Source organism: Lissotriton vulgaris, chromosome 5 (assembly GCF_964263255.1).
Source record: "Lissotriton vulgaris chromosome 5, aLisVul1.2, whole genome shotgun sequence".
Classification (NCBI taxonomy): domain Eukaryota; kingdom Metazoa; phylum Chordata; class Amphibia; order Caudata; family Salamandridae; genus Lissotriton; species Lissotriton vulgaris.
Window position 1 is genome coordinate 2,022,486,183 of NC_141693.1, and position 27,930 is coordinate 2,022,514,112.

A 27,930-nucleotide genomic window follows, 5' to 3' on the forward strand; every position below is an offset into this window, starting at 1 on the left:
AGAACAACGTCATAGAAAAACGTCATGAGCAACCATCCTAGACGTGGCTGTCATAGACGACAGCCATATACAATGCCATCGAAGATGAGGCAATCATAAGTGAGGGCATCCGTTGATGAGGGTAACATAAATGAGGCCAATCGCCCTTCGTAGATGAGACCATTGGTATAACAGGCCATCGGTAGATGAGGCCATTGGTAGATCAGGCCATCGGAGGATGAGGCCATTGGCAGATGAGGCCATTGGTAGACAAGGCCATATTGATAGACTAAGCCATTGGTAGACTATGCCATCGGTAGACTAGGCCATTGGCATACAAGGCCATTGTTAGCATCGACGACCGTCATAGACGAGGCCCGTCGTCGACGACCGTCGTAGACTAGGCCGTCGTCGATGACTGTTGAGGCCGTCGTCGATGACTGTTAAGGCGTTCGTAGACGAAGCCGTCGTCGACTACCGTCGTAGACGAGGCTGTCGTCGACGACCACCGTAGAAGAGGCCATCGTAGACGACCATCGAAGATGAGGCCCTCGTCGACGATCATAGTTGATGAGGATTATAAAGGTAAGGCAGTAATAGCAGACATGGAGTTATGTTATATACTCCTAATGTCAGGTCAAGAGGACTTCCCTGATGCAGTGTCAGGGATAAAAAGGGAGTTGTATCCTCTGCGAGAAGTGCCTATAAAGACTCAAGGTGAATCTTATGGCTTTTATGCGCGCCCTCAGTAGGCTCCGGGCGCGACTTCTCCCTTTGACCTCTCCTCATCAGAAGTGGCAGGTTGAAATCTCTGACCCATAATAGCCTCATATCTCAGAACGTGAAAGTTATTGAGGAAAAGGTTAGACATAAATCATAGTCTATTACCTTGTTTACTGCCATTCTGCCATATTACTGCCTTAATAGGGTCAGAGAAATGAAGTATGATCTTGAAATCCAAAAAGAAGTAAAGCTGAAGAAAAAACTGAGCAGAGCTCAGGGAGACTCCCTTCACCCACGACGTGCGGTGAAAATCTGAGGGGAACTGGCTCTGCAGAGAGGGTTCTAGAGGGTGCTGATAGCTGATTCGTTGTGACCAAATTCTTGGTTCTTTTAGCATAATGATGTAGATAGGCTCCTAAGATCTAGGCCTCAGGCCTTTCTTTTGGGACTACCACCGGTATGTCCCTTTGGTACTGCTTTTTTATTTACCGTGGGACTCCCGCCTCGGCGACGGGAAATGATTCAGGCATGTGAATCTATGAAAGATACCCCAATACTGGTTAACTGTAATACTCATTGTCACCATCCCCTACATCCACATCTGAATGTGTGGGTGAAGAAGGAGCAGGCTCTTGTCCATATTGTTGTAGAGGTTCAAAAAGAAGAGGTGACGTTGCAGAATCCCTCTTTTTCTTTAATGGAATTGTATAAGACTCCATAGGCTGTTCTGGGGCGATCTTTCGCTTGTAAATGGAAAGTCTACCAGTCTCAGGGTCAATGAATTGCCTCGACTGATCTTCCTGCAAAGGCTGTCGATGCTTCGTGGCCCCTTCAGTAGTTGTAGGCCATGGGCACCTTCTTGGCCGCCTTAGGGGTAAACGATTTAGGTGTCACCGGCGGCGGCAGTATAAACTTAATCGGTGCCAACGCCTTTGGAGTTTTACTGACTGTCTTTGGGGGTGGAGTGGCCTTCAGTCCGACAGCTATAGCTTTCTCCCTAATGCGCTGCAGCGAGTCCAACACCTGCTTTGAGAAAGAGGCGGATGGTTGTGTTGACTCGACTGGGTCCTTAGAGCCACTGCTTGTTTTGAGTTCGAGGTCTTTGCTGACCTTTGCTTTGTCGAGTCGACGTTTAGGATCGAGAACGCTCTGTGTTTCGAGTCCTTTGTTTGTGTCTACGGTCTTCGGCGCCGACTTCTTTGGGTCGATGTCCTTGACCTTCTTCTTCGGTGCCCCGGCCTTCGGCTCGACACCCTTTAGCGGCCTCTCCGGGTCGATAGCACTCTTTTGTTTCGTCGGTGCCGATGGATCAGAAGCCTTCGATCCGACCAAAGTAAGTTGTACTTTCGGTTTCGATTTTGTTTCCGGTGCTTTCGGTTTTATAGTCACCGATGTTTTTTGCTTCGATTTCGATCTATCAACCGATGGCTCTTTTGAATTGTCTGTAGCGGGTCTTGAAGCGAGGCTGTAGAAGTATGCGTTTGATCTTGGGTAAGGCCTTGTGGCGATCCCTCGACCTGAGCCTTATAGAGTGTTTTAGTCTCGGCCCCCATACCAACGGTTGGGCCTAGCTCCTCGCTCGAGCTATCTTCTACGGCCCCAAAGGCCTCATCGTCTTCTCCTACCTCGTCGCGACGTCTTCATTTTCGACCATCTCCTCATCCTCTGCGTCATAACTGGAGTCAATCTCTGACGCAGGATCCGACAGGTTCCCTTGAATCTCCTGCTCGACTCCCTCATCTTCCTCAGCATCGAAGATGTTCACCGGGTCAGGTGCCGTCTGCTGGGCTTCCTTCCGCGGTGCGCGTCGAAGGCGAAGTGTTTTCTTGGATCGGAACCGTGAACAAGCCATACAGCTGGCTTCATCGTGATCCGGAGACAGGCACTTGTTGCACACCGGATGGACATCGATGTGAGGATACTTGGAGTTGCAAACGGGACATCTCTTGAATGAGCTCCGTTCCATCATCGATCGTCGATAAGGCCTCTGACGTCAACCGGGCCTTTAGTGCTGAATAGCCACGGGGCTCTTCTTGACGTCCGGCTCGAGGATTGAGCTGGAACAAGTACTCGGCACCGATCACAAAGACAATACCGACGATACCTAGAGGCCTTTTGGCCAAATATAAAGTTTTCTATCGATTCCGAACTTGAGTTAACAAATATACATCTGAACCCAATGGCGGAAAAAACAATCTGAGGATGGAGAGGATGCCCATGCGCACTGTAGTCCAGGGGAGGAGCCACCTATCTCGTGATACTTCGAAGACTCTTCCAGGACAACAATGTGCAATCATCCGGACCCAACACTAGGCGGCGATCTATGCACTGATATGAATGTCAGCAGCCCTACATGCCAAGAACAGATGCATACTGGTAAGTAGCATATTCGCTACTCAGCATGGCGATCGATCCCCCGATCCAACTGCTTCTTCGGGAGGATCTCCTGTCGCAGCAAAAGGGGACGGTCCTCCACCCGAACCTGTCCAGCCTCCACCTCCTTGCGTGGAGATTGAGCAGCGGCAGTTAATGTCTTTTGCCCTGCCTCCCGAAGTTTGTGACGTAATCTTGACATGGACTACAGATGCCACGTGAGCCTTTGCATCTAGTTAGTCACACTGTCACTAGAGACAATGAATACAAAATAAAAGCACAATGCAAAAAATAAACACGCGGCTGAGTGAAACAGATGTGATAAGAAATTCCTTCACAACAGCTGTGAAGCGGACGACCCAGTCCGGAGGGGACATCCAAAAGGGAGACAGGGCGGTAATAAGTAGCATCCTTTTCAATGGGACGCCAGCGTTTAGCATAAACCCTGACGCGACCCAATGAAAATGATGGGCAGGGCTTCAAGTCCCCTTCTGAAATCTCCTGATCATATTAGCTCTCGCAGAGAGCGAGCAGAGCATGCGCGATGCATAACGCTAGATGAGACCTAAAAATGTGATTTCATAAATGTAGAGGTAAAGAACGTAGAGGAAAAGGTTGTAAATATCACAAAATACAAATACTGAAACCTAGAGGGAGAAAGTTGAATTTTTACCTTTACGATTGTGGACTGAATTTAGGTTGGTTGGAAGCCTCAGAGAGCTGCTCCTACCCTTTGAACCTACCTGTTAAGTGCTACTCTTTTCTTTACCCTTAAATCAATTTTCTCATGACCATTTGATGGCGAGGGGAAGATACCCCGGAGTACCACCTCCAGCAAACCACATATATTTTCCAAAATTATACTTTATTTCTATGAACGTTTCATGTAGTAGGCCCATCTGATCTCAGTCTTCCTACAAAAAACAATCAATGCCATTCAATTACCTATTTTAGTAGGTTTTCCCCACAAGTTCTTTGGAATAAGCAAAAGCTTACACTGACAAGTTACTATCTATTTCCATATTTAGGTGCAAACCTACAGCAGACACTGCACAAAAGGCTTGATCTAAGGGCACGAGTGCATAGGACGGCATAGCTGATGCTCACCGCTGCAGCAGCATGTAGATCCTAGATGTAATTGGAAGTAGACAATCTGCTGTGCTCACGTCTGTGCTGATGACTTTGTGCACCAAGTCGAGGATGGGCTTCACCCTCTGGCAGTGCTGGATCACATCTACAAAGGAAAATGTGTACGTTACAGGTTGTTTCAGAGAACGGACACGACCATTCACCCTGCACCCCTGAACATTGCAGGGGAGATTCGGCAAGAGAAGTCTCGCAAAACTAACTGCTGCAAAATGTGCACACCACAAGAGAACCAGGCATCACGTCCTGTGTGCACACCACAACAGAACCAGGCATCACGTCCTGTGTGCGCACACCACAACAGAACCAGGCATCACGGCCTGTGTGCACACCACAACAGAACCAGGCATCACAGCCTGTGTGCACACCACAACAGAACCAGGCATCACGGCCTGTGTGCACACCACAACAGAACCAGGCATCACTGCCCGTGTGCACACCCCAACAGAACCAGGCATTGCTGCCTGTGTGCACACCACAACAGAACCAGGCATCGCTGCCTGTGTCCACACCACAACAGAACCAGGCATCGCTGCCTGTGTGCACACCACAACAGAACCAGGATTCGCTGCCTGTGTGCACACCACAACAGAACCAGGATTCGCTGCCTGTGTGCGCACCACAACAGAACCAGGATTCGCTGCCTGTGTGCGCACCACAACAGAACCAGGATTCGCTGCCTGTGTGCGCACCACAACAGAACCAGGCATCGCTGCCCGTGTGCACACCACAACAGAACCAAGCATCGCTGCCCATGTACACACCACAACAGAACCAGGCATCACTGCCCGCGTGCACACCCGAAGAGAACAGGCATCGCGGCCTGTGTGCACACCACAAGAGAACCAGGCATCGCGGCCTGTGTGCACACCCCAACAGAACAAGCCATCACGGCCTGTGTGCACACCCCAACAGAACAAGCCATCACGGCCTGTGTGCACACCCCAACAGAACAAGCCATCACGGCCTATGTGCACACCACAACAGAACCAGGCATCACTGCCTGTGTGCACACCACAACAGAACCAGGCATCACTGCCTGTGTGCACACCACAACAGAACCAGGCATCACTGCCCGTGTGCACACCCCAACAGAACCAGGCATCACAGCCTGTGTGCACAACAGAACCAGGCATCACTGCCCGTGTGCACACCCCAACAGAACCAGGCATCACGGCCCGTGTGCACACCACAAGAGAACCAGGCATCACGGCCCGTGTGCACACCACAACAGAACCAGGCATCACAGCACGTGTGCACACCACAACAGAACCAGGCATCACGGCCCGTGTGCACACCACAACAGAACCAGGCATCACGGCCCGTGTGCACACCCCAACAGAACCAGCATCACGGCCTGTGTGCACACCACAACAGAACCAGGCATCATGGCCTGTGTGCACACCACAAGAGAACCAGGCATCACTGCCTGCGTGCACACCCCAACAGAACCAGGCATCGCGGCCTGCGTGCACACCCCAACAGAACCAGGCATCGCGGCCTGCGTGCACACCCCAACAGAACCAGGCATCGCGGCCTGCGTGCACACCCCAACAGAACCAGGCATCGCGGCCTGCGTGCACACCCCAACAGAACCAGGCATCGCGGCCTGCGTGCACACCCCAACAGAACCAGGCATCGCGGCCTGCGTGCACACCCCAACCGAACCAGGCATCACTGCCTGCGTGCACACCCCAACCGAACCAGGCATCACTGCCTGCGTGCACACCCCAACCGAACCAGGCATCACGGTCTGCGTGCACACCCCAACAGAACCAGGCATCACAGCCAGCGTGCACAACCCAACAGAACCAGGCATCACTGCCTGCGTGCACACCCCAACAGAACCAGGCATCACGGCCTGCGTGCACACCCCAACAGAACCAGGCATCACAGCCTGCGTGCACACCCCAACAGAACCAGGCATCGCGGCCTGCGTGCACACCCCAACAGAACCAGGCATCGCGGCCTGCGTGCACACCCCAACAGAACCAGGCATCGCGGCCTGCGTGCACACCCCAACAGAACCACACATCACTGCCTACGTGCACACCGCAACAGAACCACACATCACTGCCTATGTGCAAACCGCAACAGAACCACACATCACTGCCTGTGTGCACACCGCAACAGAATCACACATCACTGCCTATGTGCACACCGCAACAGAACCACACATCACTGCCTGTGTGCACACCGCAACAGAATCACACATCTCTGCCTGTGTGCACATGACAACAGAACCACACGTCACTGCCTGTGTGCACATGACAACAGAACCACAAGTCACTGCCCATGTGTACATGACACCAGAACAGACCAGGCATTGCTACCTGTGTCCACACCCCAACAGAACCAGACATCACGGTCTGTGAAGTGAAGTAGTGTGGCTCACTGGTTAGAGGCGGCAGACCCGAGAGCAGAGGACGGCCAGGGACCAGGGTTCGATTCCCGGCGCGGCAGGTTTCTGGACCAGGGTCAACGGACTCGATAATTCTCTCGCCTCGGTGCCCACTCTGATCAGCGATCACACTCTGCAACTCTGGGCATTAGCTTGCCTCATCTTCACTAACGGCCCCACCAGACCGCCGGGGATGCCTGGTCTCACCCTGGAGATAGCCATTAAGGCACCATCTCTCAGGGAAGCCAGGAAGGGTTTCGCAGCGGTCGAAGCGCCTTGGGACCCTACGGGTAAGTAGTGCGCTATATAAATGCCTATACATTTACATACATTTGTGTGCACACCCAGACAGAACCAGGCATCACGGCCTGTGTGCACACCACAACCGAACCAGGCATCACGGCATGTGTGCACACCACAACAGAACCAGGCATCGCTGCCTGTGTGCACACCACAACAGAACCAGGCATCACTGCCTACTTCCTCAACATCTACAGCAGAGAGCCAGGCTAGCATATACTCCCTCAACAACCACAGCCTACAGTAGACAGCCAGGCTCAGGTCCTAATGAGTGGAACAGTGGGCCTTGCCCTTTAACCTAGAGCATAATCTGGTTCAGTAACTCCAACTCGTACGGAAGTCCAGTCCAGCATTAACAAAACACACATCCCTGCAATTTCACCAGCAGCAGACAGCGCAGTATCTACATCACTGAGAACCAACGTATCCCCTGTTCCATCAGAACTGCCCACCACAGCAGAAGACATGTAAAGGTAGGTCGTCCCTTCCCGTCTCACCTGCTGTGGAGACCACGTGCAGGAGCATCTCAATCTCACAAGTGAATAACGTCCAGCTGCTGAAGGAGAATTCCCAACGGACAAGGAATGCCTGACCTTCCATCAAAACTTGTCCGAGAGTGCCCTGAGGGATTCTCAGGTTTGTCTGGCCAACTCCTAAAAGAGAAATCATTACCCAGAGAAAGTGAATACACATGGAAGCACCATTATCTGGGAGATAGTAAACATTACTTGCCTGTCATCCTCGTTTACAATCACGGGAATGTTTCTGATTTCACAAACACTGAATGCAGCCTCAGATTTTAAACACCTTAAATACTTTGAAAACCACAATCCGATGTCTACAGCCTCTATGCCTCTGATCTTCATTTTCAAACAAACAAATTAATAGAAGAAACTGAACAAAAAGCAGAATTTAATATAAAACTGCACTCTCTTACTAAGCGATCCAGGATTTGAGCAGCAGAGAAAGAGTTAATTTCAAAGCTCTGAAATTAAGGGAGGATCTTCCAGCAAAGACCTCGCTGGCCTCTGGAACATACTCATTTTATTCCATTATTCAATACATGATCTCTCGGAAATGGCTCCTGATAAAAGAAGCGATCCCTCCAGCACATCCCCCAACTATACGCTTCAAAAAGCACAAGTTACTTACCTTCAGTAACGCATTATCTGGTAAAGACAATAGCTAGCTGCAGAATCCATACATTTGAATATCCCAGGTGTCAGACTGAATCTGCAAACTTTTACGTGAGCAGTACCCCTGCGCGACATCGGGTGGCTTTGTTTGGTTACACAAGGCGTTGTTGATCTGGGAGTGACATCGCGGTCTCCCATATAGGCGCCACCGAGGAGCGTGGACAATACTTATTTTTAAACGACTTTCCATGCCAGGAGTGAAGAGCCAGGAAGTAAACGGACTAGTGTGTGCCCAAACTAGGACCTTGAAGAACAAGTTACTTACCTTGGATAATGCATTTTCTGGTAGAGACTATCTAGCTGCAGGTGCCTTACCTTTGAATTTCATGCTGGATCTGGAAACTTTTGCTCATGTAATACCCCTTGCGTGTGCCGTTAGGTGGCTCCATTCAGCTCAGCGGGATGTTGTTGGCAGCTTCAGTTAGGACATTGCGGTCACCTATATAGGCATGCGGACGCCAGTACTTTTAGTTTTTTCCACACCAGAAGAGCAGAGCCACGATTAACTGACGTAGACGTGTCCAAAACTAGGGCCCTGAAAATGGGAATAACCCCAGTCCTATCAAAATCAGTCCGCAAAGCGGGAGGAATGGGTGCCACTGTAAGGAATATAAAGCTAGATAGACTCTCTACCAGATAATGCGTTACAACAGTAAGTAATTTGTTCCTCTGATACACTTCTAGCTGCAGATTTGCAACCTTTGAATTAGATACCCAAAATATATCATCCCGGCGATGGGTTGCGGACCAATACCTTACACTAGGAAGTCCTGCAGGTCTGAACGGGCAAAATGCCCATCCCAGTGGACTGGACTGTCCAGGCAGTAGTGCTTGGGAAACGTGTGCAAGGATGCTCACATTGCTGCTTGATAGATCTCCAGGACTAGGACACCCCGAGCCCAGACCGTAGTCGCAGCCTTACCCCTGGTGGAATGTCCCTTAATACCTCAGGGGCTGCTTCTTTGTCAGGGCATAGAAGATCTTAATGCAGAGAACGACCCAGCGAGAGATGGTCCTTTTCCGCACTGTCCGCCCCTTCTTATTTAGAAACGTATAAAGCGCACAGCTATCCCAAGCAGGGGTGTCCAGGCTCTAAGACAGGCAGCAGATGCAAGTACCAGTAGGGGGCTAAGGGCTGGAAAACAGCCAGGTCTTCAGAACACATCAGAAAACGGTTTCAGACTCGGCCTTACGCAGAGAAAGTGGCAGGCTATTCCAAGTTTTGGCAGTAATCACTGCAAAAGCTCTGCCACCCATTCTGGACCGGCGGAAATAAGGAGTCGTCAAGAGGCGTAGATGATTCGATCTAGGCTACGATTACAATGAGAGAGCTTGAGTCTAGTTCTAAGATAAGCTGGACCACGACCCTGATTTGCTCTAAAAGCCAGGACAAGAGACTTGAACTGGATACGTTTGATCACTGGAAGCCAGTGGAGCTTCTTCAAGTGGGGCGAGATCGAATGGCGATATGGGATGTTGCAAATCAGCATAGCAGCCAGGTTTTGAATTGGCCAAGAGATAGCCCCTAATAATGCCCAGAGCAGAGCCCTGCTGGGCCAAAGAAAGGAGGAATAGAAGGACCTCTGAAAGAGGAGTAGAAAGGTGATCCACAGCCTTTGCTGTGCATCATGCCACAAACTTATTCCACCTGATGGCGTATAACAATCTTAGTGGAGGGACGCCTGGCTGCCAAGATTACGTCACAAACTTCGGGAGGCAGGGCAAAAGACATTAACTGCCGCTGCTCAATCTCCACGCAAGGAGGTGGAGGCTGGACAGGTTCGGGTGGAGGACCGTCCCCTGTTGCTGCGACAGGAGATCCTCCCGAAGAAGCAGTTGGATCGGGGGATCGATAGCCATGCTGAGTAGCGAATATGCTACTTACCAGTATGCATCTGTTCTTGGCATGTAGGGCTGCTGACATTCATATCAGTGCATAGATCGCCGCCTAGTGTTGGGTCCGGATGATTGCACATTGTTGTCCTGGAAGAGTCTTCGAAGTATCACGAGATAGGTGGCTCCTCCCCTGGACTACAGTGCGCATGGGCATCCTCTCCATCCTCAGATTGTTTTTTCCGCCATTGGGTTCAGATGTATATTTGTTAACTCAAGTTCGGAATCGATAGAAAACTTTATGTGAGAGTATTCTGTTTAATTCAGAGACTCTGTCCCTCACCACCCCTTGTTGTAAATATTTTTGTCCACCCTAAGCGTGGAAGGGTATACTCAGATGTGAGTCCCTTGCTCATTGCACCATCAGGATTCAAGCAAGCCGGGCCGAAGAGGCTGAAATGCCAGAAACCGGTCCCCGGTAGCTTGTTTCCTTCCCAGTGTAAGAATTGGCTTTTGTAGTTTGGTTTGCCCTGTTCCCATCATGCACTGGGACAGGAACAGACTAATTTGCATACAGCCAGGTTCTGAAACTGGGATGGTGCAGTGAGCTAAAAAACGGTGTTGGATCTAGCCCTGATCTCTTGACTGGGTGAGAGTATTCTGTTTAATTCAGAGACTCTGTCCCTCACCACCCCTTGTTGTAAATATTTTTGTCCACCCTAAGCGTGGAAGGGTATACTCAGATGTGAGTCCCTTGCTCATTGCACCATCAGGATTCAAGCAAGCCGGGCCGAAGAGGCTGAAATGCCAGAAACCGGTCCCCGGTAGCTTGTTTCCTTCCCAGTGTAAGAATTGGCTTTTGTAGTTTGGTTTGCCCTGTTCCCATCATGCACTGGGACAGGAACAGACTAATTTGCATACAGCCAGGTTCTGAAACTGGGATGGTGCAGTGAGCTAAAAAACGGTGTTGGATCTAGCCCTGATCTCTTGACTGGGTGAGAGTATTCTGTTTAATTCAGAGACTCTGTCCCTCACCACCCCTTGTTGTAAATATTTTTGTCCACCCTAAGCGTGGAAGGGTATACTCAGATGTGAGTCCCTTGCTCATTGCACCATCAGGATTCAAGCAAGCCGGGCCGAAGAGGCTGAAATGCCAGAAACCGGTCCCCGGTAGCTTGTTTCCTTCCCAGTGTAAGAATTGGCTTTTGTAGTTTGGTTTGCCCTGTTCCCATCATGCACTGGGACAGGAACAGACTAATTTGCATACAGCCAGGTTCTGAAACTGGGATGGTGCAGTGAGCTAAAAAACGGTGTTGGATCTAGCCCTAATCTCTTGACTGGGTGAGAGTATTCTGTTTAATTCAGAGACTCTGTCCCTCACCACCCCTTGTTGTAAATATTTTTGTCCACCCTAAGCGTGGAAGGGTATACTCAGATGTGAGTCCCTTGCTCATTGCACCATCAGGATTCAAGCAAGCCGGGCCGAAGAGGCTGAAATGCCAGAAACCGGTCCCCGGTAGCTTGTTTCCTTCCCAGTGTAAGAATTGGCTTTTGTAGTTTGGTTTGCCCTGTTCCCATCATGCACTGGGACAGGAACAGACTAATTTGCATACAGCCAGGTTCTGAAACTGGGATGGTGCAGTGAGCTAAAAAACGGTGTTGGATCTAGCCCTGATCTCTTGACTGGGTGAGAGTATTCTGTTTAATTCAGAGACTCTGTCCCTCACCACCCCTTGTTGTAAATATTTTTGTCCACCCTAAGCGTGGAAGGGTATACTCAGATGTGAGTCCCTTGCTCATTGCACCATCAGGATTCAAGCAAGCCGGGCCGAAGAGGCTGAAATGCCAGAAACCGGTCCCCGGTAGCTTGTTTCCTTCCCAGTGTAAGAATTGGCTTTTGTAGTTTGGTTTGCCCTGTTCCCATCATGCACTGGGACAGGAACAGACTAATTTGCATACAGCCAGGTTCTGAAACTGGGATGGTGCAGTGAGCTAAAAAACGGTGTTGGATCTAGCCCTGATCTCTTGACTGGGTGAGAGTATTCTGTTTAATTCAGAGACTCTGTCCCTCACCACCCCTTGTTGTAAATATGACATTCATATCAGTGCATAGATCGCCGCCTAGTGTTGGGTCCGGATGATTGCACATTGTTGTCCTGGAAGAGTCTTCGATGTATCACGAGATAGGTGGCTCCTCCCCTGGACTACAGTGCGCATGGGCATCGACTCCATCCTCAGATTGTTTTTCGCCATTGTGGCAGAGATGGAGTGTAATACAGTGAGTGATGTCTATGCTAAATAGTGATTCTGAATGCTACAGCTGCTACAGGCGCCGGGGAGGAGGGTGGGCGATATGAATGTCAGCAGCCCTACATGCCAAGAACAGATGCATACTGGTAAGTAGCACATTCGGTTCGAGGCATGTGGGCTGCTGAATTCATATCTGTGCATAGAATATATAGCAGGCCCTCTATTAGCGGCGGCCGCCTGTTCCAGCTGCAGCAGTCTGAAAAAGAGTTTTGAGAACAGCCTGTCCTACAGTACCTGCTGTTTTGAATGCACATCTACGCAGTAGTGTTTCGTAAATGTATGTGTAGTGGACCATGTGGCTGCCTACATATCTCTTCTAAAGGAATATTCCACAGGAAAGCCATGGATGCTCCTAACTTACGTGTGGAGTGTGCTCTTGGAGGAATGGTTAGTGTGCTTTTAGCCTTTGCGTAGCAAATCTGTATACACTTAACTATCCATCTGGCTATTCCTGCTTTGGAAATGGGGTTGCCTTTATGCTGTGGAGAAAAGGCAACAAACAGTTGCTTTGTTTTCCTGAAATCCTTTGTTCTGTCTATATAGTACATAAGAGCCCTTTTGACGTCTAATGTGTGTAGAGATCTCTGACCGACATTTTCTGGATTAGGATAGAAAACAAACAGTTATATGGTTTGGTTGATGTGGAACTGCGAAATCACCTTAGGCATGAACGTAGGGTTGGCGCGTAGTACAAATCTATTTGCGTGGACCTGTATGAATGGCTCTTGAATGGTTAGTGCCTGGAGTTCACTAACTCTTCTTAGTGAGGTAATGGCTACTAGGAAAGCAACTTTCGTTGAATCTCACAAGAGTGTAGAGGTTCAAAAGGTGGTCCCATCAGTCTGGTGAGGACCACATCCAGGTTCCATACAGGCGAAGGTGGGTGTCTGGGAGGGATCACTCTTTTGAGTCCCTCCAAAAAAGCTTTAATGGCAGGCACTCTGAATAGTGAGAGGTGCTGCCTGTTTTGAAGATAAGCTGCTATTGCGGATAAATGTATATGAATGGAACTGTACGCCAGATTACATCTGTATAAATGCAACAATTAACAGATAATGTTTTGAATAGACGCATCCAGTGGGTTAATGTCATTATTGTTACAATATATGACAAACCTCTTCAATTTAGCCGCATAACATGCTCTGGTTGTGGGTCTTCTTGCCTCCTTGATGATGATCATGCATTCTGGTGGCAAGTTGAGGTAGCCAAATTCTAAGACTTCAGGAGCCAGATCGCCAGGTTGAGCTGTTGCGGATCTGGGTGCTGAATTTCGCCATGGCTCTGCGTTAAAAGTCTGGGTCTTTGATGCGGTACAACAGAAAGTTCTACTAGCGTGGTGTACCATGGCTGGTGTGCCCACGTTGGAGCAACCAGGATGAGTGTCATCGAGTGTTGCCTCAGCTTGCGTGCCACCAGCGGTATTAGAGGTGCCGGGGGAAAAGCGTACGCAAACCTGCCTGACCAGTTCATCCATATCGCATTGCCCTGTGACTGCGGATGTGGGATCCTGGCGGCGAAGCTTTTGGCATTTTGCGTTTTCCCTTGTGGCGAACAGGGCTATCTCTGGATGACACCACTGCTGGAAGTATGGTTGGAGTACTGATGGATGTATCTCCCACTCGTGCATCTGGTGTCAGTGTCTGCTGAGCAGATCCGCCATCTGGTTGTCCTTGCCTGGGATGTGTTCCGCCATGAGGAAGATGTCCCTCTGAATGGCCCACTTCCACATGCTCTGAGCCAGATCAGACAACTGTGGAGAGTGTGTTCCTCCCTGCTTCTGTATGTAGTACATGGCAGTCATGTTGTCCGTCCGGATCAACACGACCTTGTTGCACAAGTGTACCTTGAAAACTTTCATCGCCATGAAGATTGCCATCAGTTCCAGAAGGTTGATGTGCATTTTCTTCTGCTGTGCTGTCCATAGTCCCTGCACTGTGTAGTGGAGTACATGAGCTCCCCATCCCTGGAGAGATGCGTCCGTCGTCGGTATAATCTGTGGCACAGGCTCCTGGAACGGTCGGCCCTTGCAAAGATTTTGTGGGTTCCACCAATGCAGAGAGTTGAATGCCCGACCGCTCACCAAGGTCTAGGTCTTTCAACTGTCCTTGAGCCTGATTCCACTGACGTGCCAAGCACTCCTGAAGCGGGCGCATATGTAGTCTCGCGTGCGGGACTATGAAGATGCAGGAGGCCATCATGCCTATCAACTGCATGAACACTTTTGCTGGAAGCGAGTGTTGAGGTCTGAATTTTTGTATCAGCAATTGCATGTTGTTTATCCTCGCTGAATTTGGCTGAGCTTTGGCTGCCAGAGTGTTTATTGTCGCGCCCAGGTCCTGTCGCACGTGGGCGGGTTGAAGATGTGACTTTGGATAATTCAGCGAGAATCCCAGATAGTGAAGAAGATGAATGGTGTGGGACATGTGGCTGGCACACTGCTGGGCCGTCTTTGCTTGAATAAGCCAGTCGTCCAGATAAGGGTAGACATGTATGTGCGGTCTTCGTAGGTGTGCTGCTACTGTCGCTAGGCACTTTGTGAACACCCTGGGTGCAGTAGTTACTCCGAAAGGGAGGACTTTGAACTGATAATGTTGATTCTGAATAGTGAACCTGAGATACCGTCTGTGTGATGGGTGTATGGGTATATGGAAATACGCATCTTTTAGATCCAGTGTTGCGGGGAAGTCTCCCTGACTGAGTAACGGCAGAACCTGCTGTAAGGTGAGCATATGAAAATGCTCTGACAGAATGTAACTGTTCAGAGGCCTGAGGTCTAGTATAGGTCTGAGAGACCCGTCCTTTTTGGGTATTAAGAAATACAGAGAGTACACCCCTGAGCCTTGGTCTTGCACAGGCTCGAGCTCCATGGCTCCTTTTTGCAGCATACTGACGACCTCCTGCTGCAATAAGTGTAAGTGCTCTGCGGACATAGGACGGTGTCTTGGTGGTATGTTGGGTGGAGTGGATGTTAATTCCAGACAATACCCGTACTGGACAATGTCTCTCACCCACCTGTCTGTGGTGATGGATTTCCAGACTGGCAGGAACTGTTGTAGTCTCCCCCCCGACAGGTGTTATATGGTCGGGAGGCAGTGACAGGGCGTCACTGTTTGTTATTGACAGAGGATCTGGAACTGTTGTTTCCTCTTCCTCTGCCCTTGATGTTGTTTCCACGATATCCGCCCCGGTTGAGCTTATTGTATGTGGATTGTGTACCTCCTTTATTGTACTGTGTCTGTTGTGTGGATTGGCCTCTTGAAGGGCCTCTAGTATTGGAGCGATGAAAGGAGCCACCCCGAAACTGCTGTGACTGCAGAGCCCCCATAAACTTTGCAGTCTGTGTCTTTTTTGATTTTTTCAATGGTGGTGTCAACCTCAGGTCCAAATAAGTAGTCCGGGTTAACCGGCTGATTGAGCATAGAAGTTTGTATTTCAGGTTTGAATCCAGAGATTCTCAACCAGGCATGTCGTCTTAGCATGACGCTAGTGTTAATGGCCCTGGCTGCAGTGTCAGCTGCGTCTAGTGCGCACTTAATGGAAGCATTAGTGATAAGCTTGCCTTCCTGGATTAATAGCTCTGCACCCTCCTTGTACTGATCTGGTAGGTGTTGCAACAGTGTCTCAAGGGTATCATAATGTGACCTGTCATATCTGGCTAAGAGTGCCCGAGTGTTGGCAATGCGCCAGATGTTACCCGCCTGCGCTGCCACCCTTTTTCCTGAAGTTTCCAGAACTTTCGACTCCTTGTAATGAGGAGGAGCATCACCTGTAGTCTGGGAGTTTGCTCTCTTACGTGCATTAGAAATAACTAATGAGTCCAATGGCAACTGTCCTCTTATATAAGTAGGGTCCACAGGTGCCGGTCTATATTTCTTTTCAATCCTTGGGTTTAATACCCTGGCCCTGGTGGTTTCCTTAAAAATGTCACCAGCATGCTTAAGGACCCCTTTTAGCATGGGCAGGGTCTTGACTGTTCTTTCTGAAGTGGAAAAGGTGTCGACCAGAAAGTCTTCCTCCACAAGGTCAGCATGTAGTTGCACGTCATGGTTACTTGCCGCTCTTTCAATAAGGGCGTTAAAGGCAGTAATGTCCTCAGTAGGAGATGTTTTTACACTGTATACCTGTGTGTCAGGGGCAGTGTGTGGATTTTTTGGGTCAGCTGGGTCTGCCCATGGTTGGAATTGGTCATTGGGATCAGTGTCCACATGATAAGTGTCATCCTCATTTTCGTCATCCCCTGCCTCCACATCTGAGTACGAGGGGGAAAAAGTCTGAGGTTCTTGTCCATAGGATTGGAGAGGTTCCACAAGAACTGGCGATGTTGTTGAATCCCTTTTCTTTTTTAAGGGAATCCTATATGACTCCATGGGTGTTTCTGGTATGATCTTCCTTTTATATATGGACAGTCTAGCAGTTTCAGAGTCGATGAACTGCCTTGACTCCAGTTCTTCAGGCTCCTCTGTAGTCTCCACTTCCATCAACACTTTTTTGATGGCTTCGATACCTTTCTTTGGTTCGAACATCTTCGGACGCACCGTCGGTGGCAACCCGAATTTGATTGGCTTCGATGCGGTCTGAACGTTCCCGACCAGCTTTGGTGTTGGGGCCTTCTTCGGCCCGACTGCTGTAGCCTCATCTTTGATGCGTTGGAGTGACTCCGACACCTCTTTGGCTATGAATGGGCTTGGTTGCGTCGACTCGACAGGGTCCTTTGAGCCAGTCTGTCTTGTCTGCAGGCCTCGACCGAGGATCGAACCCTTCTTTTGGTTCGGGCCTTTTGTGTGTGTCGACTCCCTTCGGTGTCTGCTTCGTCGGTTCGACAGCCTTGACTTTGGCCTTGGGTGCCCCATCCTTTGGCTTGATGACCTTCTTGAGCTTCTCGGTATCGACGGCCTTTTTCTGTTTCTTCGGCTCCGAGGGGTTTGAGGCCTTGGAGCCGACCAGAGTTAGCTTCACTTTTGGCAGTGATGCTTTTGATTTCGATGTCTTTGTATCGACCGATGGCAGTTTCGAAACCGATGGCTCTTTATATAAGTTCGAAGCCGGGACTTTATGCGGGGCTGTTGAACGAGTCTGTAGATCTCGGGTAAGGCCTTGTGGCGATCCCTCGAACTGAGCCTTAGTGAGCGCTTCATCATCGGCCCCCGTATAACCGGTTGGGCCTAGCTCCTCGCCTGAGCTATCTTCTACAGTTGGCTTCGTTGTGATCCGGGGACAGGCACTTGTTACACACCAGGTGGACATCGATGTGCGGGTATTTTGCATTACTAAGTGGACACCTTTTAAATGGGCTTCTTTCCATCGTAGATCAAAGATCGGGTCGAAAGTGGAAGAAAAACCGTCTGATTCCTCGATGTCCTCTCGAAGCAAAGGTATCGGTACCGAGCGAAACAATACCGACGCTGTTGAAAGCCTTTTGGCTTTGTAGAAAGTTTTCCTAACTTGAGCTAAGATAGTAACATCCGAACCCAATGGCGGAAAAAAACAATCTGAGGATGCCCATGCGCACTGTGGTCCAGGGGAGGAGCCACCTATCTCGTGATACTTCGAAGACTCTTCCAGGACAACAATGTGCAATCATCCGGACCCAACACTAGGCGGCGATCTATGCACAGATATGAATTCAGCAGCCCACATGCCTCGAACATGGAAATTCGCATCCTTCAGATCTAATGTTGCGAGGAAATCTCCCTGACTGAGTAACGGTAGAACCTGCTGCAGTGTGAGCATGTGAAAGTGTTCTGATAGAATGTACTGGTTTAGGGGCCTGAGGTCCAGTATGGGTCTAAGGGACCCGTCCTTTTTTGGGATCAAGAAGTACAGCGAGTACACCCCTGTACTTTTTTCTTCCACAGGCACGAGCTCTATGGATCCTTTCTGCAGCATGACTACTACCTCCTGCTGCAATAATTGCAAATGCTCTGTGGACATAGGACGGTGTCTTGGGGGTATGTTGGGTGGAGTGGATGTCAACTCCAGACAATAACCGTACTGGATAAGCTGCCTCACCCACCTGTCTGTAGTGATGGATTTCCAGACCGGCAGGAACTGTTGCAGTCTCCTCCCGACCGGTGTGGTATGGTCGGGGGGCAGTGACAAGACGTCACTGTTTGTTAGCGGCGGAGGATCGGGAGCTGTTGTTTCCACGACCTCTGCCCTTGGTGCTGTTTCCACGATAGCCACCCCTACTATGTTTGGTGTAGGTGGTCTGCGTGCCTCCTTTACTGTATTGTGTCTGCTGGGACAGCTGGCCTCTGGAAGTTCCTCTATTGTTGGAGGGACGAAAGGAACCACCCCTGAACTGCTGCGACTGGAGAGCCCCCAAAGACTTTGCAGTCTCAGTGTCCTTTTTGATTTTTTCCAAGGTGGTGTCCACCTCTGGGCCAAATAAATGATCAGGGTTTACAGGCTGATTCAGTATGGTGGTTTGTATCTCAGGCTTGAAGCCGGAGATTCTCAGCCAGGCATGTCGCCGTAACATCACACTTGTATCAATTGCCCTGGCCGCGTGCTGCGTCCAGCGCACACTTAATAGATGCGTTTGATATCAGTTTTCCTTCTTGTATTAGCATCTCTGCTGCCTCCTTATACTCATCTGGCAAGTGTTGTGACAGGGTTTCAAGTGTATCATAATGAGCCCTGTCATATCTGGCTAAGAGTGCCTGTGTGTTGGAGATGCGCCAGATATTGGCCGCTTGAGCTGCCACCCTTTTCCCTGATGCTTCTAGAACTTTAGATTCTTTGTCAGGGGGAGGAGCATCACCAGTTGTTTTTCGAGTTCGCCCTCTTCCGGGCATTGGAAAAAACCGGAGAGTCCAACGGCAACTGTCCCTTGATATACGTAGGGTCCCCAGGTGCCGGTTTGTATTTCTTCTTAATTCTGGGGTTTATCACCCTTGCCCTTGTGGTCTCCTTAAAAATGTCTCCAGCATGTTTTAGGACACCCTTTAGCATTGGTAGAGTCGTGACAGTTCTCTCTGAGGTTGAGAAGGTGTCAAACAAAAAATCCTCTTCAATAGGGTCAGCATGGAGCTGGACATCATGATTTTTTGCTGCCCTTTCAAGAAGTGCATTAAACGCAGCAGTCTCTTCAGTAGGCGAGGTTTTAACAGCATAGACATGACTGTCCGGGGCAGTTTGTGGATCTCCTGGGTCAGAAGCGTCTGCCCAGGGTTCAGTGTGATCTTCAGGATCAGTGTCTCTTCAGGCGGAGGCTGTCGATGCTTAGTGGCCACCTCCGCAGTTGTAGGCTTCGGCCCGAGGGCACCTTCTTGGTCGTTTCGACGGCCGTCCTAGGGGCGAAGGCCTTAGGTACCACTTTCGGCGGCAGAGTGAAGTGGATGGTTGCCGACGATGTTGGAGGTTTACTGACCGGCTTCGGGGGCGGAGTAGCCTTCGGTCCGACAGTAGTAGCCTTCTCTTTAATGCGTTTTAGCGAGTCCGACACCTGCTTCGGAAAGGAGGCGGATGGCTGTGTCGACTCAACGGGTTCCTTCGAGTCACCGCTGGGTGTGGACCCGAGGTCCGTACTGCTTTTAGCCTTGTCGGGTCCACGCTTAGGATCGTGAACTTTCTGAGTTCCGAGTCCCTTGTCCGTGTCGACGGCCTTTGGCGCCGACTTCTTCGGGTCGACGTCCTTGATCAGTTTCTTCGGTGCCCCGGTCTTCGTCTCGACACCCTTTAGCGACCTCACCGGGTCGATAACACTCTTTTGTTTTGTCGGTGCCGATGGTTCTGAGGCCTTCGAACCGACCAAAGCAATACGCACTTTTGGTTTCGATTTAGCGGCCAGTGCTTTTGGTTGCGTAGCCACTGACGCTTTCGGTTTCGATTTCGATCGGTCAACCGATGGCTCATTAGAAATGTACGTAGCCGGGCCTTGGGGCGAGGCTGTAGAACCAAGTGTACGATCTTGGGTAAGGCCATGTGGCGATCCCTCGACCTGAGCCTTATCGAGTGTTTTGGTTGCGGCCCCCGTACCGAACGGTTGGGCCCAGCTCCTCGCTCGAGCTATCTTCCACAGCCCCAAAGGCCTAATCGTCGTCTACCTTGTCGACGACGTCTTCATTATCGACCATTTCCACATCCGCGTCGTAACCGGAGTCTATCTCCGATGCAGGATCAGACAGGTTCTCTTGAACTTCCTGCTCGACTCCCTCATCTTCCTCGGCATCGAAGATGTTCACCGGGTCGGGTGCCGTCTGCTGGGCCCCCTTTCGCGCTGCGCGTCGAAGGCGAATCGCCTTCTTGGAGCGGAACCGAGAGCAAGCCATACAGCTGGCTTCTTCGTGATCCGGAGACAGGCACTTGTTGCACACCGGGTGGACATCGATGTGAGGATACTTGGAGTTGCAAACGGGGCACCTTTTGAATGGGCTCCGTTCCCTGATTGGTCGTCGATAAGGCCTCTGGTGTTGATCGGGCCTTCAGTGCCGAAAAGCCACGCAGCTCCTCTTGATGTCCGGCTCGGGGAACGAGCTGGAGAAGTACTGGGCACCGATCGCAAAGACAATACCGACGATAACTAAAGGCCTTTTGGCCACAGGGAAAGTTTTTATCAATTCCGAACTTGAGTTAACAAATAGACATCCGAACCCAATGGCGGAAAAAAACAATCTGAGGATGGAGTCGATGCCCATGCGCATTGTAGTCCAGGGGAGGAGCCACCTATCTCGTGATACTTCGAAGACTCTTCCAGGACAACAATGTGCAATCATCCGGACCCAACACTAGGCGGCGATCTATGCACAGATATGAATTCAGCAGCCCACATGCCTCGAACCTCGGGATACCGTACTCTGTGAGCCCAGTCCGGAGCCACAAGAATGACTTGGGCCTGGTCGGGCTTGATCTTCAGCACTCTGGGTAGAAGTGGTATAGGCGGAAAGTAGACCGCAACTCCACTTGCGACGGAAAGCATCGCCTAGCGAGTCCACTTTGGAAATTCCAACGCACCAGACTGATGACATTTAGAGTTCTCTCCGGTGGCGAATAGATCTAACCAAGGCTCTCCCCACTGCTGAAAGAGACCTTGCGCCACGTCCGAATGCAGACGCCATTCGTGATCCATCATGCACCGGCGGCTGCGTTCATCGCCCTGGCTTTCAGAGAACCTGTCAGGTGTTGAACCACCAGGGAAATGCCCTGATGTTCCAGCCATGTCCAGAGACGCAGAGCCTCCTGAAAGAGTCCACGACCCCACCCGCCTGGTTTGTTGCAGTACCACATGGCAATGGTGTTGTCCGTGAACACCTACACTACTCTCCCCTTGCCAGAGGGAAGGAATGTCTTCAGTGCAAGTCGGATCGCCTGAAGCTCGAGAAGGTAGACTTGGAGCCGGGACTCTGCCGGAGACCAGAGTCCTCTGATCTCTGCCTCTCCCATGTGGCCGCCCTATCCCAGAAGGGACTCGTCCATCACCACTGTGTGTTCGGGTTGGGGAAGGGAGAGGGACCTGCCATTGACCCAATCGCAATCCGAGAGCTACCACTGCAATTGTCGTGCAGTGCCCTCCGAGATCTGGATGTGATCGGACAGCTTGCCCTGATTCTGTGCCGACTGGAACTTCAGGTCCCACTGCACAGCCCGCATATGCCTTCTGGCATGATCCACTAACAGGATGCAGGAGGCGATCAGGCCCAGTGGCGGGAGCGTCATCCTGACCGAAACCCGGGCTAGAGGCTGAAAGATCAGAATCATAGCCTGAATATCCTGGACTCACTGCGCGGGAGGATAAACGAGAAACTGCGCCGAGTCCAGAATCGCTCTGATGAAGAGGAGCTTCTGAAGGGGAATCAGGTGCGACTTCGGCACGCTGATGGAGAACCCCAGCACCTTCCCATGCAGCTTTGTGAACCGCGAGGGGTACCGACGGGCAGAGCGTGGCCTCCTTATCCTGAGCTGTTGCCAGGTGAGGTGAGGTCTTTTTCTCTTGCTAAACGGATTCAAACATTGAACCATCACTTTGCAGAGAATTCATATATCCCTAAGAACAGGTGACCTGGTTGAAATCTGTTGTTGCACTGTTTTTAAGCTTGAACAATGAGAGATATTCAATACAGTTTTTTCTCTCTCACTGCTCAATTTTAATTCACCATTTATCATCATTTTGCACATCACTTATCACTAGCACACAAATGGTTTGCTCACATCTGTAGGATCATATACAGCATGTTATATCGCTACATTTTTAACAACATAAAAACATCCACGATCTCTCCTTTCCTTTTTAAAGGAATGCAGCCCTTAGTGACACTAGTGTGTTACTAGGGGGAGACCCAGGTGAAGCATGTCACCAATGGAGAGTGATGGGAATCAGACCCTAGGCAGCACCTGATCGGCTTCGGTGGGGGCGAGCCGGTGAGGGCAAGAAGGCAGTTGAACCGATTTACACAGGTCAGGGCCCGTAGGTAACAAGAATTAGCCAAATATTAAAAACAGGGTGAGTGTCACCAAATACGATCTCGTAGTGCAAATTGAAAAGTCACTAGCAAGCGTTCCACGCAAGGTCCCGGCTTTCCGCCTCAAGACCACACTTCACACACACCGTACACACTGTCAATCGTGCACGTTTGGTATCTGGGGGTTTTAATGCTGGCGATGGCGGGCGGGCCCGAGCACTAGTCTGCTCGCCCTTCTCACCCAAGATGGCGGCTGTTGGGCAGGACCCCAGGCAGCACCTGATCGGCTGCAGTGAGCCGATCCGGTGAGGGCAAGAAGGCAGTTGAACAGATTAACAAAGGTCAGTGCCCGCAGTTAACAAGAATCAGCCAAATATTAAAAACAGAGTGAGTGTCACGAAATACGATCTCATAGTGCACATCCCTCTTTCGAGGGATGTGGAGGAACATAAAAAGTGGGCATGGTAACTGATTATCCCAAATGCAATGGGCTGATCACCTTAGGTAGGAAAGAGGCCCGCGTGCGAAGCATCACCTTGTCCAGACATACCATATGATAGGGAGACTTGGATGACCAAGCTTGCAACTCACACTCCGGGCTGATGTTATTGTTATCAGAAAAGCTGTCTTGATGGTAAGCAGCCGGAGTTGACAATTGTGTAGCGGCTCAAAAGGAGAACCCATGATGTAAGAGAAAACCAGGGTCAGATCCCACTGAGGCATGATGAAGGGGGAAACATATGCACAGGACTCTCCCCTGTTGCTGTGACAGAAGATCCTACTAAAGGGGCAGCCTGATTGGAGGATCGATGCTCATTTGAAGCAGCTCAGGATAGCAAACTCTCAATGCACAGTACGAAGCCACAAGGATAACTTGGGCCCAGTCGTTCCTGATCTTCCTGAGAACTCTGGGCAGAAGCGGTATGGGCGGAAAAGCGTACACGAGACTAAGTTACACTCGAGACTAAAAGCATCTCCGAGCGATTAGCCCCTTGGAAACTCCAACGTGTAATGCTGCTGAAATTGCATGTTTTCTTTGGAGGTGAGCAGATCTAACTAAGGCTGACCCCACTGCTGAAAGAGTCCTTATGCCATCTCCGAAAGGAAACACTACTTGTGATCTGCTAGGCATTGACGGCGGAGTTTGTCTGCACTGGCGTTCAAAGAACCTGCCAGTTGTTGAACCACCAGGGTTATGCCCTGCTGTTACAGCCATGTCAAAAGAAGTAGGGCCTCTTGACAAAGGGTCCAAGAACCCACCACGCCCTGCTTGCTGCAGTACCACACAGTGGTAGTGTTATCCATGAATACTTGCACTAACTTCCTCTTGACAGAGGGAAGAAATGCTTTCAATGCTAGTCGATCGCCTGAAGCTCCAACAGGTGGATGTGGAGTCCGGATTCAGCCAGAGACCAGATTCCCCTGATCTCCATCTCTCCCACATGGCAGCCCCATCTCAGGAGTGATACATCTGTCATTACCAGTAACACAAGAGGGGTACAAAGTTCCCCGATGTGAGTGAAGAGGACAAGTGTGTGTAGAGCATAGAAGAAGAGAAACAAGGGAGGGGAATTCCCTTTTTGGAACTAAAACCCTCACACACCTAGCAAGCTAGATGTCATGCTTCATCATATGGGTTCTGCTCCTCGTCAGACTGGCGCTGCAATGTCTGAAGGGCACCCGTAAAGGGGCTCTTTATCGGAGTTCTTTTGTTCCAGCCATATGGTGCATGCGGTGAGAGGCAAGTGAAAGTGTAGTCGGGACGAGGCTTTTAGTTCCAAAAAGGGAATTCCCCTCCCTTGTTTCTCTTCTTCTACGCTCTACACACACTTGTCCTCTTCATTAACATCAGGGAACTTTGTACCCCTCTTGTGTTACTAGTCTTCTGAACATGTACACTGGACCCGTTAAATATCGTCCCCTCTTGGTTCCCCTTGTTGTTGATAAACATGGAGTAGTTTCTGTCTTGTAACTCCAGTTCTGTATAGGGGTATCTCTGTTACAGTCATAATCTAGTGAATAGTCCCGCCCATGTGCGTGGACCCCGGCAATCAAAAATAATCTCTTAAGTTGTCAAATCATGCAGAAACTGCAAAGACACAAGAGAGAATTTAAAGACAAATAATGCAGCCTATATCCACAGGCTACACTGTCCAGTACTTCAACTAGAAATTCCACCAAACAACACCACACACAACACAGCCTGCCCAGTTTCTACCATAGAGAAACTTGCCTCCACCAGTAAAAGACTCTGGAATGATACAGATGAAGGCATGGACAGACAAGCCCCATAGGCTGCCATTATGTGGCTTAAATAGGATACTGTGCCTTTAAGAGAACTTTCCAGAACTTTCTCCCAGTATCCCAGAATGCACAGCAGGTCCCTTTTACTTTCAGTTCTTTTTAAAGGCGTAGCACAAGATAATGCATTCCTTACATGAATCATTATCTCCACCGGGGAGGAGGGCGGGCGCTTATGGCTATAACAGTGATACCCCTACTACAGAACTGGAGTTACAGGACAGAAACTACTCCTTCTGTAGTAGGGGATCTCTGTGTATAGTCATAATCTAGTGAATAGAATGGCAAGCCCATCCCCACACCAAAGCGGCGGTGGAGAAAAGAAATTAACAACACTATTGTGCGAACAAATTCCGCAGCGAAGCCTGCCCAACCTGAGCGTCTGTCCTGGCATCAGTGTTCAGACAGTTTTGAAATTAGATTTGTGGAATTCGCTCCTGGCAAAACAGGCAAATCACAGAGCAAACATATCTCGGCCCCCTGGTTCACTCCTCTCCTCGGCAAGCTGCGCCAGGATTGCAAGAGGGTGGAACGAGTTTGGAGGCGTCGATACGACTCTGAAGATAAAATTAAATACAGGGGACTCATCTGTCTCTATCATAAGCAAATCTCGGAGGCAAAAAAAAGTTCTCGAACATAGAATTGATGTAGCAGATAACAGGAGTAAGGAAATCTTTAGAATTGTTCAGGAATTCATTTCCCCTGCTGCAAGCTCTCCGAATCACTCTCATTCGGGAGCATGGATCTGCCAGCTTAGTGAATTCTTCACTAATAAAATCAAGCTCATCCAAGATTCCTTTCTTTGTTTAGGTCCTAGTGCTGGAGCCTGTTGTTCGAGCTGTTCACCTTCACTTTTAAAAGAATCAGGACCGATGCTTGTGGACTTCCCGCCAATGTCTATGGCCTCCTCCCTTGAACTGCTAACCCGTCTTAAATCAGGCTCGCCGCTGGACCCTTGTCCTGCTACTTGCCTCGGAAATGTTGCTCCGGCTATTAATACTCTCCTAAATCCACTGCTCAATGCCTCCCTTACATCTGGTGAGGTACCCGCGGCCTGGAAGCACGCCCTAATCCTACCGCTGCTAAAAAAAACAACAGCAGATCCCCTTGAACATGCGAATTACAGACCAATCTCCCTTCTCCCAGCCATGGCTAAGGTGATTGAGAAACACGTGCACCTCTCTATTACCAGCTTTATAGAGAATAACAACTTGCTTCACGATTCTCAATCAGGTTTCCGTGCGAATTACAGCACGGAGACAGCCTTGCTAGAGATAACTGATGCCATTCGAGAGACTCTGGATGGTGGAGGAAAGGCGATTTTGGTCATGTTGGACTTGTCGGCTGCTTTCGACACCGTCCCCCATGTCGGTCTCCTGTCTAGATTATGGGAGATCGGTCTGCGGGGAACGGTGTTGGAATGGTTTAAGTCATTTCTTACCAACCGCCGCCAAGTGGTCTGGGCACCTCCGTTATCCGCTGAAATGCCTCCGCTGGAGGTAGGGGTCCCGCAAGGGTCCATTCTTAGCCCCTGCCCGTTTAATATCTACATGGCTCCTCTGGCGGAGGTAGCGGAGTCTTTTGGTGCCTATATCATATCCAATGCTGATGACACCCAGCTACTTTTCACATGTAACAAGGGTGAGGATTTTGATGGTAACCAGATTGGGGAGTGCCTAGAAGCCGTGTTTGAGTGGTTTCAGAGACACAGCCTGAAATGCAACTCCGATAAGTCGGAGTTGCTTTTCTTCGGAAGCCCACCAAATCCTGAGTGGAGGTCCTGGTGGCCACAGGATATGGCACCGCCTAGAGAAACCTCGTTAAAAGCCAAAAATCTGGGCATCCTATGTGATACAGATCTTTCTTTTAGACCTCAAGTCATAGGATTGACGGGAAAATGCTTTGGCATGTTGAAGATGATGCGAAAATTCCTCCCCTTAATATCTCTTCAACATAAAAAAATCATAGTTCAAGCCCTGATGGGCTTGAGGCTTGACTATGTAAATGCCCTCTACCTAGGCCTCCCCAAATATCTCTTAGCTCGTTTGCAGGTTGTGCAAAACTCGGCCGCAAGAGCTATCTTTGGACTGCCGCGAAGGGCACGTGCGTCAGAGCTGCTGGAGAAATTGCATTGGCTCCCCATTGCCAAGAGAGTCACTTTTAAAGTTTTGACTCTGGCCTTTAAAGCCCTTCATCACATCGGCCCTAAGTATCTCCGGAAACTGATGGCTTTTTATGTCCCAACGAGAACCTTGAGGTCTGCACAACAAGCAAAAGCTATTGTCCCTATAATTAAGCGAGCCCGTACTGGAGGCCACTCTTTACGTTACCTGGCCCCTTGCTGTTGGAACGAACTCCCAATTGCTGTTCGTTCATTGTCCAACTTGCTCACCTTTCGAAAAGAGCTGAAGACGTGGCTTTTCACTCAGTAATATCTTTGCCACCTGCGTAGAGCACGGTGTTATGTACTGATTTTTTCTCTTTGCCAAAGCGCCGGGACACTCTTGTGAGTAGCCGCGCGCTATAAAAGAGCTTTATAATGTAACATAACATAACAGTAATGCTTAGCAAAGGTATGAACCGACTTCCAAGTGGCCGCTTTGCAGATCTCTGCAATCGGAACATTACGGAGTAAAGCTGTCGTGGCAGCTTTTCCCCTGGTGGAATGAGCCTTAGGTTTACCCCCTAAGGTCTTATTAGCTTTTTGGTAACACAACTGTATGCAGGACACAATCCACCTAGAAATGGACTGCTTAGAGGTAGCAAGACCTGTCCTGACCGATCCATTATTGACAAATAGTTGGTCTGACCTACGAATATCTTTGGTTTTATCCAGATAAAATTTCAACACCCTAACGTCCAGGGAATGTAGAGACCTTTCCGCTGGAGATGAAGGATTCTGAAAGGACGTAGACAACGTTATAGTCTGGTTGACATGAAAATCAGAAATAACCTTGGGAAGAAATTT

General features: G+C 49.8%; 1 protein-coding gene across 2 annotated transcripts in view; it reads right to left on the reverse strand.

Moving 5' to 3' along the window:
• NUP188 (nucleoporin 188) overlaps positions 1 to 27,930 on the reverse strand; it is a 1,272,194-nt gene that overhangs the window by 908,273 nt on the left and 335,991 nt on the right. For both annotated transcript variants that reach the window (XM_086924860.1, XM_086924859.1), the window contains exons 16-17: positions 7,420 to 7,575; positions 4,183 to 4,309 (exon numbers count right to left, since the gene is read on the reverse strand). In XM_086924860.1, the coding sequence (XP_086780986.1) occupies positions 4,183 to 4,309; positions 7,420 to 7,575 (283 nt within the window). The remainder of the gene's footprint in view (positions 1 to 4,182; positions 4,310 to 7,419; positions 7,576 to 27,930) is intronic.